The sequence below is a fragment of the Gadus chalcogrammus genome, chromosome 8, assembly GCF_026213295.1.
Source record: "Gadus chalcogrammus isolate NIFS_2021 chromosome 8, NIFS_Gcha_1.0, whole genome shotgun sequence".
NCBI lineage: Eukaryota > Metazoa > Chordata > Actinopteri > Gadiformes > Gadidae > Gadus > Gadus chalcogrammus.
This window is the reverse complement of record NC_079419.1, coordinates 24,736,111-24,751,941: the sequence shown is the minus strand read 5'-3', so window position 1 is coordinate 24,751,941 and position 15,831 is coordinate 24,736,111. Positions and strand designations below refer to the sequence as shown.

The window sequence follows — 15,831 nt, the reverse complement described above, 5'->3', positions numbered from 1 at the left end:
CTCAGGCTCTGACGACCCCGGAAAGCTCCCCCATCCGTCAGCCAAGCCTTCCGACGTCCTTTGACGGTGCAGTGGGCCCCGTCGTGACAGGGCCCAGGTACGGGCCCAGGTCTCGACAGAAAAACATGGTTGCTATGATGGTTGCTATGGACGCTGAAACCAGCAGCTCGCATGCCGTTTAAATCATGGCTATAAAACCACCGTCTTTGCTGATTATGTTATTTTATGTAACCGTGTAATGGTGATATTTCATTTAACAACTTTAAAATAACTTTAAGCCCGGAAGGAAAAGATAATTCACCGCCGGAAGTCGGAAAGGCCCATGCAAGTGAACGGAGCATTCCACAACATTGAGAAGGGCTGTGTAATAAATAAATGAATGGATTTATTTATTTATTTATTACGGAGACCACCAGACTTCCTCGAAGCAATGAAAATGGTATTAAATTCAAAATGGGAGTATGGGGATATAGTACCATACGTTCCATGGCCATATGTCAATATGAATTTCCAAGTTGATGGTCAATGGTCAGATACAGATCTTGTTAGAACGATAATTGAATAAAAGCTATGGTCTACTTATAATATTATAACTAAATAATTGTATATTTATATATATTATATATATTTTAATATTTAATTAGTTAAATACAATAACGGCTTTAAACATGTGACATGCCTATGTTTTTTGGCCTTTTCTTTTCAATGGGCCTGCGTCCACGTTAACTCGACCTTGCAAGCTGTAAGGTATCTCCAGGGATAAATTGATTAAATAGCTACCTCTTTTGAATTGTCAACTCTCTATATAATATCAGAGGGCCTTTATGATGCATTTACTGATCTTTATTTGTATGTGCACAGCGTAATAATATATATTTTTATCTTGGTAGACGACCGATTTTCAGTCATTGCCTGCTTGCTAGCCAACTCGATTTTGCCAGCTGTGAAGGTATTACTACACCAGAAGTTCAGTAGTGAATCTCTGACAACTTTTATTTAGTTAGTTATTGATGTAGGATTACTAGGATCATTGAGGTTGATTAACGACGGGTTTTATTTAGGTTTAATCTGCTGAACCTGACGGTGTTATCTAGTCAGCTGAGTACTGAGTGTCTGATGCCATAGATTAATTAAACCCTTGGAAAGGCTGTTGGATTACATATATAAATATAAGTTCCACACAAAAAGTATAAGCCATTATGAGCTTTCAAATGTTATTACACAGACAGTAGTGACAATCATTTTTTTATGAGGTTAGCTTCTGTCCACCCCTTCCCCAACTTGGCAGCAATTTGGCCATGTGTGGGGAAACTCATTAACTTACAGGCTATTCAAGGCCTTGTCTGATTATTTTCATTTTACTGCAGGTGGCGGCGGCTGGTGTTGGTGCTGGTGGAAGCTGCTGATGGTGGATGCTGACGGCGGTGGCTGCTGCTGATGGTGGATGCTGATAGCGATGGATGCTGCTAGCGGTTGCTGGTGGCTTGGGCTGGCATGTGCCGGCAACCACTGCTGCTGCTTGAGGCGATGGCTGCTTGAGCTAGCGAAGGATGGTGGTGTCGACTTCTGCTGCTAGTGGTGGTGGCCGGCTTGTACTGGCGACGGCTGTTGGTGGTGGCAACTGCTGGAGGTTGGTGGTGGTGGCAACGGCTGCTGGCTGCGATTGATATCCTTCCTTTCGACCTGATGCACTTTGCTATCCTTGACCTCAGCCTGATTTTTGTGGAGTCTTTTGTTTGTTTATTAATAACTTATAATATTCCTCCCTGTTCCTTCACTTTGTTTTTGTTTTTTCAAGTTAGATTTGTTGATCTTGTTCCACACATGACTAACTTTGTTTTATTTATTGCTGTTCTTGTTCACACTTACTGTATGTTTGCTTCGTTGTTCTTAGCCCTTGTTCCCACTTGTTTTGGTTCGACAAACCTCAGCATGATATATGTGGAGAGGATTTTATTTCTAAACCCTCAGCATCCCAAACACTTTTAACTTCTGGCTCCAGCTTTACATGCTGCATCCTCCTTTGTAGCGTGCAGAGGATAGGCAGTGGAATCTGCATTTGCTGGAGGGTTTTTTAACCAGTTGTCTCTTGTTAACACTTCCTTCACTTTGTTCTTGTTTTTCCAGTTGGACACAAACACACACACACACACACACTGGCAAGTGTATTTCTAACACCATGGCTTCCCACACTTGAAACGGGAAGGACTTGACCAGACACAGGATTTCACTCAATCTTCATTTTATTTGACCAGTATTGACCAGCACGATGAATATGATGAGGTGAAAAACCTTCAAACATACACAGATAGGACAATGCAAATTAAATCAATGTTTCCCATCAAACACAAAGGTACATTAAATCAGGCAAAAGGTAAGTAGATTAAATTAGGCAAAAAGTAAAAATAGGCAAAAACAGAAAATAATGCATTGAACGCCAGAAAGCCATTTCTACTTTTAAATTAAACCTGTCAAGCATTTAAATTAGCACAACTCAGTCCAGTAAAGAGACCTGAGCTTACCGGTAGCCTCTTTGATCTTTTTCCCTTTTCCCATGGGTTTTAACTCTGTGCTTGTCCGAGAGCTCTTCCTTCTGCTGCCGCGTTGCAAACAAATGAACAAGCACACGTCTCTTCTCTTGTCTCTGGCACGCGCTGCTCATTTAGACTAATTGCATCCACCTGTTTGCTCGCTGATGTGCGCATGCGCGGTAAGGCCATGACGTGCACCCACTCGCGGGCAGACTTCCGCGGTAGATCGCCGCTGTTGCACGCATGCGCAGTAAGGCCATCACATGCACCCACTCGCAGGCAGACTTCCCGGTAGATCGCCGCAACACCTCCCACTCGATCTTTGCGTCGTGCGACCCGGAAAGATCGCACTTCTCAGGCGAGCTGGTGCCCGCCGACTTGATCCTCTGCTCGGATGAGGATGATGAGGCGCCGCACGTCCCTGTGCAGTATGGTACCCTGGAGATCCTTTGTCGAAGATTAATCGAGATTTAAAACACTTAGACTAATTTAAGAGAGAGAGTGTAAAATAAATCGAGGGGTCCGGAGCAAGAATTGAAAAAATACTTTATCGTTAAGAAAAACAACAACGACAACAGCCTGAGTAGGTCTATAGAGTCACTGCTCGAACATCGACTCCAGCTTCACTTTATACACATACAGGAATTTCTTTGTTACAATGGAGTCCCAATGGGGTTTCCGCCCAGTCAATCTTCGTCTCAGCATGCTATCAACCGCACCCTGGTCTGAGTTATAACCAACCGCACCCGGTTGGTTATCCGACATAACAGCAAACACAAATTCATTAACTTGGTTCTGCGGTGGTATCTGAGCATATAGGACTATTTTCCCTTTCTTGTTGACTATTCCTGAGTGAGTTGGGGCCGGATTGTCCTGTCTTTCTCTTAGGCTTCCTTCAGTAACAGCCCCTGATTCCTGGCTCTTCCAGGTCTGTGTTGTCTCCATGGTTTCATTCCTCCTCGGGGTCTGTCCTTGTGCCAGCGGAATCTAGCACAACCCGTAAAGGATCAGGAACAGGCTCCCCGTTTTCAGCATCATCATGTTGCTGTATCTCTTGGCTCGACTGGATCTGGTCCTGGGGCAGCTGGTCAGCCCCAGGTGTGTCTGCGTCTGGCTCCTCCTCCTCACGCTCATCCCTGGCTTTAGGTTGAGCGGCTTTTGTGCAGTGGTTGAGATGATACCACATGGCCCTTCCTTCCACTTGGATGGCTGTTGGTGTTGCGTTGGTGACTTTGTATGGTCCTTCTCTCCTGGGCTAGTTCCACTTTCTCCTGAACATCCTGAGGTACACTTGGTCACCTGGCTCCACCCCCCTTGGTGGCTCCTTCTCCTACTCTGGAACTCTGTCTTTCTCCTGTTGAAAAATAAGCCTGTGTATGCCAGTTAGTTGTCCCATATAGCGTCTTAATTCAGTTTCCAATTGTTCCAATGGAGGTCCTTTGTGAGGCCCTCGAATGACAGGTGAAGGCATGGGTCGACCCGTAAACATTTCATGCGGGGTTAGATGCGTCGTTCTGTTAGTTTTCATGCGATAACTCATTAGTGTCAGTCGTAGTGCATTAGTCCTTTAATTTAGTACTCTAATTTCATTTTGTTAATCTTTGTCTTAAGCGTCCGATTCCTCTCTCCACCATACCTTGTGGTTTGAGGAATGTAGACACAGCCTAATCTTTGTTTGACATGCAGATGTTAAATCAATTGTTTGAGTGTTTTCTGAATAAACGCTGCCCTATTGCCTGAGCTAATTTGTGACGGAATTCCAAACCTTGGCATGACTTCTCTAGTCAGAACCTTGATTACCGTAACCGCACTTTGGTCTTCTGATGGGACTGCTTCTACCCATCTGTTGAACACTGTTTTTTCAAATATTTCACACTCATTTAGCTGGATGTCAATCATTGTTTGCAAGTATGGTGAAGAAAAACCTTGTTTTCAAAAAATGTCCTAATTCTCCTCAATACCTCCCCCCTTGCACAATGGTCAAAACCATGCGCATTATATGATAAGCAAATCTAAGAACGCCGTTGGTGCAACCAACGTCGAAACGTCTAACCTTAAGCATCAGCAAACTGAAACCAATCTTTTGGGAAGGGAAATCGAAACCAGTATGTCCAAATCCAAAGCCCAATATGGGTGGGTTTACCATCAGCCGCCTGAAACCACGCTGTTCCAAAGTCATGCACTAAACCGAAAAAACGTACATGCGTTAGTGGGCTTCTATACCACAAAGGTAAAATAAAATAAAACGCGACATGCCCCGTTCCAAGACCACCTCTACTGCCATAGCTGACATATCTGACTCCTGTTCCCCCTCCACCTTTCATCAGCCGGCTTTTCCTATGATGGTTGCAGTCTGTCACTCCATGATCAAGTGAGCCAGTGCTCACAGTGACTCTGCCAAGTAATCGTGACTGTCCCTGTTTTAGGTTGTCCCGGGCTTCAAGGTGGGATCTTACCCGTCGTTGGCTAACCAGCCTTCCATACTGGCTTATTGCAGGATGCCGTACCTGGGATACGATCAATCCCCACCTATATGGTGGTATAAATCGCAAAGTGGAGGGATGGAGACAGAGGCTGCATCCGAATACTTAGTACATACTATTTCTGTCCAGTGTCTACTACTTGACCATACTACACTTGACTGTGTAGTACGGTCTACAGCTATGCGTAGAATGCCTCCGAACGCTTCCGAACACCGCCGAAACTCCACCGGATGTTTGGAGATGACGTATCTCCCCCCAGATGGCGGCAAAATTTACCTGTTTTCCGTCTGGTTATCGTTGCTATTAAATAAAAAAATTCTCTTTCTACGCGAATGGCTCTTGAAATGGATATCGCTGCTAGAAGGCGTCGTCGTCGGTCATCTCGTAGAGCGACTTACCGGCAGGTTATGATGTAAATATGTGGACATTTGGTAAGTCATTCTTTTGGAATAATAATACATTTACAGTTATTTGTTACTCCGTGAAAAAAAAGACGATTGAAGTTAATTTTTCCTTTTTTATTGAACACACACACAAACACACACACACACACACACACACACACACACACACACACACACACACACACACACACACACACACACACACACACACACACACACACACACACACACACACACACACACACACACAAATAAAAAGCCGCTGTTGGTGGTGTCGGGTCAGCCATCTCTTCTTCGTTTGTTACCAGACTCCGGTTGCATTGTGGGATAGCGTAGTGAGGTCCGTGGTTTACTTTGGCGGTAGTACGCATTCGGAAACGTCTTCCGTACTACAGAATGCGTACTGAGTATTCGGACGCGCTATATTTTTCGCATACTACAAAATGCATACTATATAGTATGCAAGTATGAGTATTCGGATGCAGCCAGAGTCTTCAGCCGCATCTGCCCTTTGCAGGCATGTGTGTGCGTAAAGGATACACATCAGGGCAACTATAAAACAAAAGGTAATTTATCAGAGTTAAAATTATTAAAGTGTTGCAGCAGCAGTAGTGGCATTTGAAAGGTAAACCCACTACTTCCGAATCCAATTTGACAACATAGCATGTATGACTCCTTCCCAGCAGATGTGGCGTCAATCCACCTATTGTCTTTAACTAGGGAGATGTGAAAGAAAACAATTCTCACAATTCTCACAATTCTCTTCATAATCCTACCCGATTGCCTTTCACTATCTATTTAAATTGGACGACCTAATTAAACCTTTTATTCTACCTATTGATTGCATTTAGTGTTTTCCACATTTTGATTCACTACTATACCAAACCCAAACCCTCTACGTTGTCCTTATCTAGTTTATTCAACACTGAATAGATACATTGTTTCCATTTACTAATTAACCATGTTGTTTTATCTGAAGTATGCTTGTGTATCCCCTCGTGTATTCCATCACTCTGAGTAGGAGAGGATTCTCCCCTACCTCGGCGGTCCTGACACACACAAACACGAGAACAGGCTCACACACACATCCTTTCTTATTTTATTTTGCTTATTTATTTTAAATGACATTTTGTCATTGTGGATAACCTAAATTAGAAATTTGGATAACGTTTTATCGTACTTATTTGGTCTAATTTTTAAGTATTGCCGATTGTTTTTTCTAAATTATAAGATCACTTTTGATAAATTGTCTATTACTTATCATAATCTCTAAGGAAATATTTTATTTGTGTTGTTATCTTGGCACCTAGACCTTGTCAGGTCCAAGCACCAAAACAACATCCACCTATCCACCGCGGATTCCAAGGGTTGGGTCAGCTCCTCTTTTTTATGAGTGCAACTGTGTATACCCTGGCGCCATTAAACCCCTTGACTCCTGTGGAGTGTGGTGTGCAGACAATTTTTAACGCTAATTGCACATGTTTTGGAGTCTAAATAATTATTCCTAAATTCTGTGATCACCATGTAACTTGCTCAGGGACACATCAACACTCAGCTAGGAGGAGATGGGGATCGAACTAGCAACCTTTCGGTTACAAGACACCCTCTACTTCCTGAGCTAAACCGACCCCCAGCCACCTCTCCGCTGATTTATTACCTCCGGGTCGGTCCGCGTCCGCCCTTTTTGCTTTCTATTACATTCCTCTCCCTTCTACAAATACCTTCTCCCTCTGATCCAACCCGTTGTCTCACCAGTGCTCTGTGTACCAAGATGTAATGATATATACCACATGGTGTTCCGACGCGTTGGAACACCACCAAGAACCACAGAATCACCAATCCCAGTGGTGGTTCTACGTTTCTTCTAAAACAGTGGACATGGGTTACATTCAGGAACCAATTACAGAGTACATCCAAGCACACAAATAATCTATTCAGCACAATGCAAATTCAATCTCTTTCTCTCTGTTGTCTTTCTGTCCAGCCCCCACCGGCGGGTTTTCCTCACTTACGTTCCTTCTCTCTAACTCTCTTTACCTCTCTTTACCTACTTCCTTTGCTTTCACAAATCTCCATAACCATTTTCACTTTCAGTAATCCTTTCCTTTCCTTTCTGGTTTATTCGTTTTTGGACACACTCCAAAACTAGATTATTAATCTTAAAAGGCCATCGAAAGATATGAATCTCCCCAAAGAAAATTCTAACCGGAAAGCCTTCTCCAATCTCATCGCCACTTCTCGTTGCCATTCCACACACTCTTCCTCTTCTCTGTCTCACTCCTCACAAATCACTTCATCTGACCCCTCTAACTCAACTCAATGCTAACTCTTTCTCACTCACTCACTCACTCACTCACGCACTCACTCCTCACTCACATATACAACTTAAAATAAGAATTCTCAGATTGTCATCCTTGGAGCTGTCATAGGTATTTACTGTGTGTGTCCCGAGAATTCTAAAGTTTTGGTGAATTTTCCTGCCATGGGGAGGTGAGAGGCATAATTTGAAACTACGCAAGTGTTAGTGGCTCCAGTGTGGGCCATCATTGGCATGCCTCTATAATTTATCAGAACCTGCAGTATTGGTTCCTCATCAGCTTGTTTTGTGATTGCTACAAGCTGACCCTCCCCCTGTGGATTCTCTGGGCCCCCCTAGTATCCCTAACCTATAAAGGGACCCGCCTGTCCCTGGTCGCTGTTACCCTGTGATTGCTGTGGTGGAAAAGGGTTAGTTAAACAATTCCTACTAATATGTCCTTCCGGGTTGCACCCATAACAAATGAAAGGACCTCTGCGTTGTCCTTGGGATCCTTGTTGTTAATTGTTTCTAAACTGTCCTTGGGGCCCTTTGTACAGATTCTGTCTATTTTTATTTGTGGGGTTCCCATAATTATGGATGTGTACATGTGTAACAGTTGGAGTAGGTGACAGTTGGCTCTGAGGCTGTTGTACTGGGAGGGAGAGAAAATGCCAATCGTGGATATTGGTTTTGAAGTGCGCCCTGCTGGACGGCTTGCGATATTATAGCAGCTGATTCTAAAACACCTGCCTGTCTCTTCTTTTCTCTTTCCTTCCTTGTGAGATCTTCCAGCTGAAGCTGATATAGCTTCCTCTGGACCCCTTTGCTTTGTTCCTGTATTCTTTGTTTATTCTGACAATATTCATCCACTGCATGAACTAAATGGTCATTAAAATCTCTATGAGATCCTGATGTAAACAGTCCAACCACATCCTCTAGCTTGGCTTTGATTTGGCTGGGTAGTGTCTCTATCACAGAGTTTCTAAACAAAACAGAGAACACCGGATGGATCTCAGGATCCTCATCCGTCTCCATGCGCCATCTGTCTACTTGGGCCTGCAGGTAGGATGCAGGGTTCTCTGTGTCACCAATAGGGAGACCTCTCATGTTTTTAGGATCCATGCGGACCGGGAACTCCCTCCTGAGTGTGGCCCACATCGCCCCTCTGTAATGATCAAGTGTAGTCTCATCATACTTTCCATCCAGTATATTCAACCCTCCATTCCTCAGTACAAACTCCATCTTGGATAACCCCAACACTCTTGCCAACAGAGCTTTCAGGTCCCCCACTTCAATTAGCTTTCCCACTGTGAGCTCCTCAAATGTTCTAATCCATTTGGACGCCCCGTTAATTATGTTAGGGAGTTTAGAAATGACTCCCTCTAAGTCCTGTGAACCCCACGGTTGAAAATGGACCTGTTGTCCTTTGACCAGAATAGGATAATGTCCCGGGGAAGTTTCGGGTGCCCTTTTCCCCCTTTGTGATTTCCTTAGTTTCTCATCTAACTCGAGTGGTGTGGGGCTTAGTACTGATGTACTGCAGCCAGGCTCCTCTACCCCTTGTAGCACACTAGACCTCTCCTTCTGTCTTTCGTTCCTCTTCTTTAATTTCCTCTTAGCATTCTTAGCAATGTGTTTTACATATGGTTGTGATGACCCTTCGCCTACATGCTCAATGTCACCCTTCTCCTGTGTTTCATTCCCGTTTTCACTCTCACTAGTATTAATGTCAGTATTGTTACACTCTTCCCTTGCTTTCCTGATCTCCTCATAACAATCCATGTGTATGGGTGCGCCCCTCCTCCCCTGTGTGTTACATTTTTTATCTCCTTCATCTAGTGTGACTTCCCCTTTCGATTCTACTTTGCCTTTTAGCAATGGGTGCAATGATACTAGTTTGTGCAGCGGTGGCTCAACCTTCAGAGGCAATGGTTGAGCCTTGTTGTTATTAGCTATTATTTCTCCCGCCACTCTCTGTAATGTTCGTCATCTCTCTCCTTCCTCTAAGAACAAAGCTAGCACTATCTCCTCCCTGTCCTTCTTCGCTAAGGCCGTTTTTCCACTTCTGTTATCTATGTAATTCCTTATTACTACCTCCATGTCCCTATACATTATTGGATCAAAAGTCCCTCCCATGGGCCATATAGTGCCTGATCCTTCTGTCCTTTCTTCCCATTTCTCAGAGATCTTTATCATCTCACCTTTGAGCAATAGACGGTCTCTACTCAAAACTTCTACTTTACTTTATTTATTTATTTTGAAATACACTATTTATTAATACAATTTATTAGTTAGTTTACTAGTCAGTTTAAATACTTTATTATCTCTAAGCTATAAATGTGAACTCTTCCCAGGCGATCGTCTCCCTCTCGAAGATTGGAATGTGGCCCCTTTCACTGTTATCTTTAACCCTGGCCTGCAGGCTCCTGCTCGTACCCTGTGAGATTGCTCGTGCACGTTCAGTTAGTCAGCGCGATGATGTTTAAGTCAAAAAGATTTACACATTTATTCAGTACTTCAACAAATTAACTATTCTCTATCCGTCTAATTTATTTATGATTATCAACTACTTCAAACAAATTAACTATTCTCTGTCCGCCTAATTTATTTATGACAGAATCAACAAAAAATAAACCGGGTCGTAAAAATCTCCGAGGTAACTTAATCCTAACACGACTTAAATACAGACAATAAACCGATTCATACCATTTTTTTTATTTTACATTGGAAAATGTCTGAATTGTTTGTAATTAATTACAAATAAAAGGTTGACCGAGCGTAGAAACTGGCCTTTTGATTAAAACATGAACAGTCGAGTACTCCAACTCTGAGCTACTCAACCCGAACTAAAAACACAGTAGTCGGCACTTCAAGGAAACTCTTCTCAAATAAAATGAATCGACGGCAATGAATTTCAACCCAACTCCAATCGAGATCTCAGAAATCCAACAGGTACGCACTCTTTCGACCTGCGGACCCAACTCCAATCGAGATCTCATAAATCCAACAGGTTCGCACTCTTTCGACCTGCGGACCCAACTCCAATCGAGATCTCAGAAATCCAACAGGCTCGCACTCTTTCGACCTGCGGACCCAACTCCAATCGAGATCTCATAAATCCAACAGTTACGCACTCTTTCGAACTGCGGACGCACTTTTCTATTGGAACTTTCTCACCAATTCGTTCCTCTAGAATACAGCCACAGGACTTTATAGTAGGCCTACTTAAACAAAATACCAAAACACCAAATAACAACAACTCGTATCAAAATATGGAGCCACAAAGCGTCTTGGTCATTTACCACAGAACGCCTAGGGCCTATGTGCGCGCGCACGTCAATCTCTCCCGGAGCCCCCGTATCTCTCACTCGCTCATTTATCTATAATTTTGGTTCGTTTGATCGGAGAGACTTTACCTGCTGCTGAGCGTTTCAGACGGGGCAAGAACAGATCAAACGACTCTATCCTATATATGGCAAGACAACTTACCCTTGAGCTCTGGTCGTATGATCCGTTCGAGTCCCGTCCTCTGGCCCGGCAGCTGGCGAGTCCCTGTTTCCTCCTGGTCGTGACGCCAATATGTTGAAGATTAATCGAGATATAAACACTTAGACTAATTCAAGAGAGAGAGAGTAAAATAAAACGAGGGGTCCGGAGCAAGAATTGACAAAATACTTTATCGTGAAGAAAAACAACAACGACAACAGCCTGAGTAGATCTATAGCAGGGATGGGCAACTTTCATGATAAAGAGGGCCACCTTTTTCATCATAACCATCGGAGGGCCACATGACTGCACACTTCAACTAAACGTGAGCTGAGAGAAGCTACACAATTTTGAATTTGGTAGATATGATTTCCTGTATTCTGGTGCATTTTGAGGATGGCCACTACCTAAAAAATCATCCAGAATCATAACCTATGTACGGTATGTTAATTGAACCAACATACATTCATTTCATGTTTTCCATGCTCAAACAGCCACATGAATGGTCAGTATTTTTACTCACATACATCATCATTCAATGAAGTCAAAAAACTGAAAAACAGTGGCCCAACATTAAGTGCAACAACTCAATGAACTCAAACCCAACAAGCAGTTGTAGTAGTTGTAGTGGCGACTTAAGTGGATATCTTTAATGACTGATATCGCTTCTAAGCAAACTAGACGCATGGGTTTGCCTTCGAATTCTATGAATTCTTCTCATCTTTCTTGACCGAGTTTTCTGTAACTCGATCAATTATTATTATTATTATTATTTATTTATTTTTATTATGTGCGGGCCTGACTGAGTGAGGATGCGGGCCGCACTGAGTGAGGATGCGGGCCGCAGGCAGCCAGTTGCCCATCCCTGATCTATAGTCACTGTGGTCCACAAACTGCGGCGTCTTTTTATACACACAAACTGAGCAGCTTCTCCTTGAGGTGTCCGCCTCCATTCAGTCATAAATCCATCTTAACCTGAATGGTCAGCAAATGGTCTGCAAAGATAGCCCAAGACACTAGGCTGAGGTCAGCATGCCTTAACCCCGTAGCTCCCTGCTCCTTTTAGGGGTTCCACCTCAGACTCCCAGGCACCGTGTGTTTTCCACTATTAGATATACAGACCTCATAATAATCGTAGTTTACCATAGAATATAATCATTAATTTCTACCACAGTCGCAACCCACACGGTCAGATCGTTTGGACTTAATGCAAAGGCTACAACTCGACCAAACCCCCACACATAAACTGCTTTTGTGCTGAAAGTGGTAAAGGCTCCACGGTAATTCGGCACACATGTACGAGGTGACTGTGACAATATATTGTGTAAAATTCATAGCAATAAGGCCAAAGAGCCTCGGCTACAAGGAGTAGATCCATAGTATACCAGAGATGGAAATTAACTTTTTTGCCCACCAGCCACTGTGGCAGGTAGATTTAAAAATCTACCAGCCACTCATCTTTTTTACCAGCCACTTTTTATACGCTATATATTTTTTAATATATGCGTACATTTTAAACAATATAATAGTAACAATAGATAAGAAAAGTGTTTTTCATACACATCAGTTGGTGTTACGATGACAAGTTTGGGGATAATTCATCTATACAAAGTATTTTCATTAAAAAACGAATTGACATATTAATAATAAAACAACATGCATGGCTACACCATCATAAGTCAATAGGAACATTTGTTTTTTTGTATTTACATGTGACTGCATACAAATGTGTCCACACAGACATGGTAACTGACGTATGATGGTAAGCATTATATGCCCTTAACACTAATATTCAGAAGAAAATATGTGTGGCATTCAGTCCAATGCTGAAAATATATCTGTGGCATTCAGTAGGCCAATGCTGTGGTAAAGTGTGTAAAGTATGACCAAGTGTTTCTTTCTGTTCAATAGATAGAACTTTATCAATCCCCTGTAGGAGAAATTTGTTAATGTTTGTCCCTATAAAACAATAATGGTAAAATAATAAATACAAAACACGACGGTAACTGAGTAGGTCAAACCGTCCAATCTGAAGGCTCTACTTAACCACTCCCCCTACTCACTTCCACCAATGCGAAGCGAACAGAACTGAGTAGGGGAGGGCGTAGCCTAACTAGTTTGTGAACGACCCAGAGAAACGCAACTCAAATTCAATGTGAACATATATGAGGCTTTAATAAAATCCCGGACGATTTTGAAATTCCGACACACATGTTTTAAAAGTGTGTCAAAAAGAGGGCATGTCCGGGCAAAAGAGGACGTCTGGCAGTGGTTACCCTACGTGTGGCGTGTGAGCATGTGCATGGGTTGAATTGCGTGTGTCTCACGCCGAACGCATGAGACTTGAGAGCCCTGTTACCGATATTATCCCGGATATTGACAGTCGCAGTTCAGCAAAAGAGGCGTAGAGGAAGAAGGGGCCCGGATGTTGACAGTAATGGTTGTGGAACTGTGCAGCGCCGTATAACGAATGCCACAGTGGCGGGTGAAGTGACACAATTCACCCGCCACCATACAAATCCACCCGCAAATGGCGTGTGGCGGGTGTTAATTTCCATCCCTGTAGTATACCCATGCCAAATTTGAAGTCTATATCTGAGAAGAAAATTTTCTGATTCGAGGCCTCTCTCCAAAGCAGGCTGGGCCTTAGAGAGGAAGACACTTAATTTGGCAAATGTCCATTTTGACAGTGGTCTTTGATAAACTATGCTTTAGAAACATGGTTTGTGATCACAAGATGGAGTCAACTTACGGTAAACCAGTTTTCAAGGCATACCAATGCCATATTACCTTACCGACCAAGCCATACCTCCACGAATGGAAGACTTATATTTCTCAGAATATAAACTATTCTGCCCTTTATCAACAACACGTCCAAGTAGTGTGGTGATATTGCGTGACTCATGACAATGAGGTCGCAGGTTCACGTCCAACCTCAACCAACTATTCTGTGAGAAATAGCATGACAGCAAATAATGGTCCCAATCATGTAATCATGAGGCCATACTCATACAGTAGGACCCCGTCAGTTTATTTATTTTCTTTGTCTGTTCTAGGGCAGCTTCGCTATTATTGTAAAATGACAAAGATATATATAAAAGAAAGAGATATAGTCAGGCCAACAATGTGAAACAATGATTTATTGTTAACTAATTTGAAAGGTTTGAATAGTTCAAATAAGAAACTTGTGTTTGAAGAAATCAATTAATAAACAGATCCAGAAGTTAAAAAAATGTAAGTATATTATTATTCATTAAAATATCAAACCGTTTTTGGCTAGGAAAATAGCGCAACAAAATATCCAGCAGAAACATAAGTATTGAACTAAAAACAGGCTAAATAGGATGCCTGTTAGTCTTAATCAAAGTTAAAACAATGTTATTATTTAAGAAGTACAGTTAAAATTCTGCTTCCAAATTCAAAGAAATATCTGCACTGTTAATTTTGTTAGTAATCAAATTAGAGTAATGTGTCACAGTGTCATCAACCATTAAGTATTAGTTATATCTCACATAGTAAATAGATTTCCACCGGATATTGGAGTAATATCCGGTGGATATATCAAATTGCAATTTTGAAAAAAATCGTTGCCAATTCATTCCCAAAGTGATTCAGTGTCATTCTTCAGTTATCTTGCGTTCTTTGTCGTCTTCTTTATTCTATAATATATAAAGCACACAACATACTTCCTGTTAATACACGTAAACATAAAAGGCATGCAGACATGGAAGCTGCTTCAAACATAATTATTTGTGTACAAATATATTATTTACTAATATTTCCTTGGAGGGTCTTTAAATAAACCTACCTGCATGACAGCATCTGGAGTACAGACAGGAGCCTGAGAGGCCCCTAGGTTGGGTAAGGCGGTTGTACTGCTACTCGTCGAAGAGGGTGCCTCCTGAGACCCCTCAGACAGCATGGGCCAGGGGCGCTGACCAATACCAGTGGGCTGGGGCAGGCCCAACGCTTGTTCCTCTGCTGTGAGGACCTGAGATGAAAAAATATCGGTTCAGTCTCACAACCTCCACACATGGTCTGAGATTTCTCAGATTCAACAGTCAGATCCACTCAAACCATTGAGCATCGCAGTTCAGTTTGAAGACATACCGACACCAGGGCACAGATAGTGGCCTCATCTTGCTGGGACAACGGTTTTGATGGGCATCGCATTCTTCTGAGAAACATGCTGTGCCACTTTTGCCTGAGCTGGAACACCAATTTTGCCGTCTGGAAATCAGTGAAGAAAAAGGATAAACATGACAAAAACATTGAAACAAAACAAACGTCCTGAATGTAACCATGGCTCCTGATGATCACATTAGCACTGCCGCATGCGTTGACACCTGCATGTTTATCATGCCTATTTGCAGGTTGAGAACCAATGAAGTTATCTGCCCCTTTTGTGATGTAAATCACAGCCTTTTTCTAACCATGATCTCCTTTTAAAGTTGATACTGTATCGAGATCTACCAAGCCATATCGAAAGCCGTAGCATAGCCAGAATTTATTGTGCAACTATATAGGACACTGTTTTCTAACACATAGTTAACGTCTCTATAATAATACCTTTATTGAAATCAATTTGTGTGGTGCAAAGAATAACCACAAGTAGGCCTAGGACTGAC

General features: G+C 42.5%; 1 protein-coding gene across 3 annotated transcripts in view; it reads right to left on the bottom strand.

The window, feature by feature from the left end:
• Positions 1 to 14,325: 14,325 nt before the first annotated feature.
• The window catches only part of ythdc2 (YTH domain containing 2), a 180,106-nt gene continuing 178,600 nt past the window's right edge, over positions 14,326 to 15,831 (bottom strand). For 2 of the 3 annotated variants that reach the window (XM_056597815.1, XM_056597814.1), the window contains exons 27-29: positions 15,314 to 15,433; positions 15,012 to 15,194; positions 14,369 to 14,862 (exon numbers count right to left, since the gene is read on the bottom strand). In XM_056597815.1, coding sequence (XP_056453790.1) covers positions 14,821 to 14,862; positions 15,012 to 15,194; positions 15,314 to 15,433 — 345 coding nt within the window. In that variant the 3' untranslated portion in view covers positions 14,369 to 14,820. Of the gene's footprint in view, positions 14,863 to 15,011; positions 15,195 to 15,313; positions 15,434 to 15,831 lie in introns of all 3 variants that reach the window. The other variant, XM_056597813.1, reaches the window with a different exon arrangement.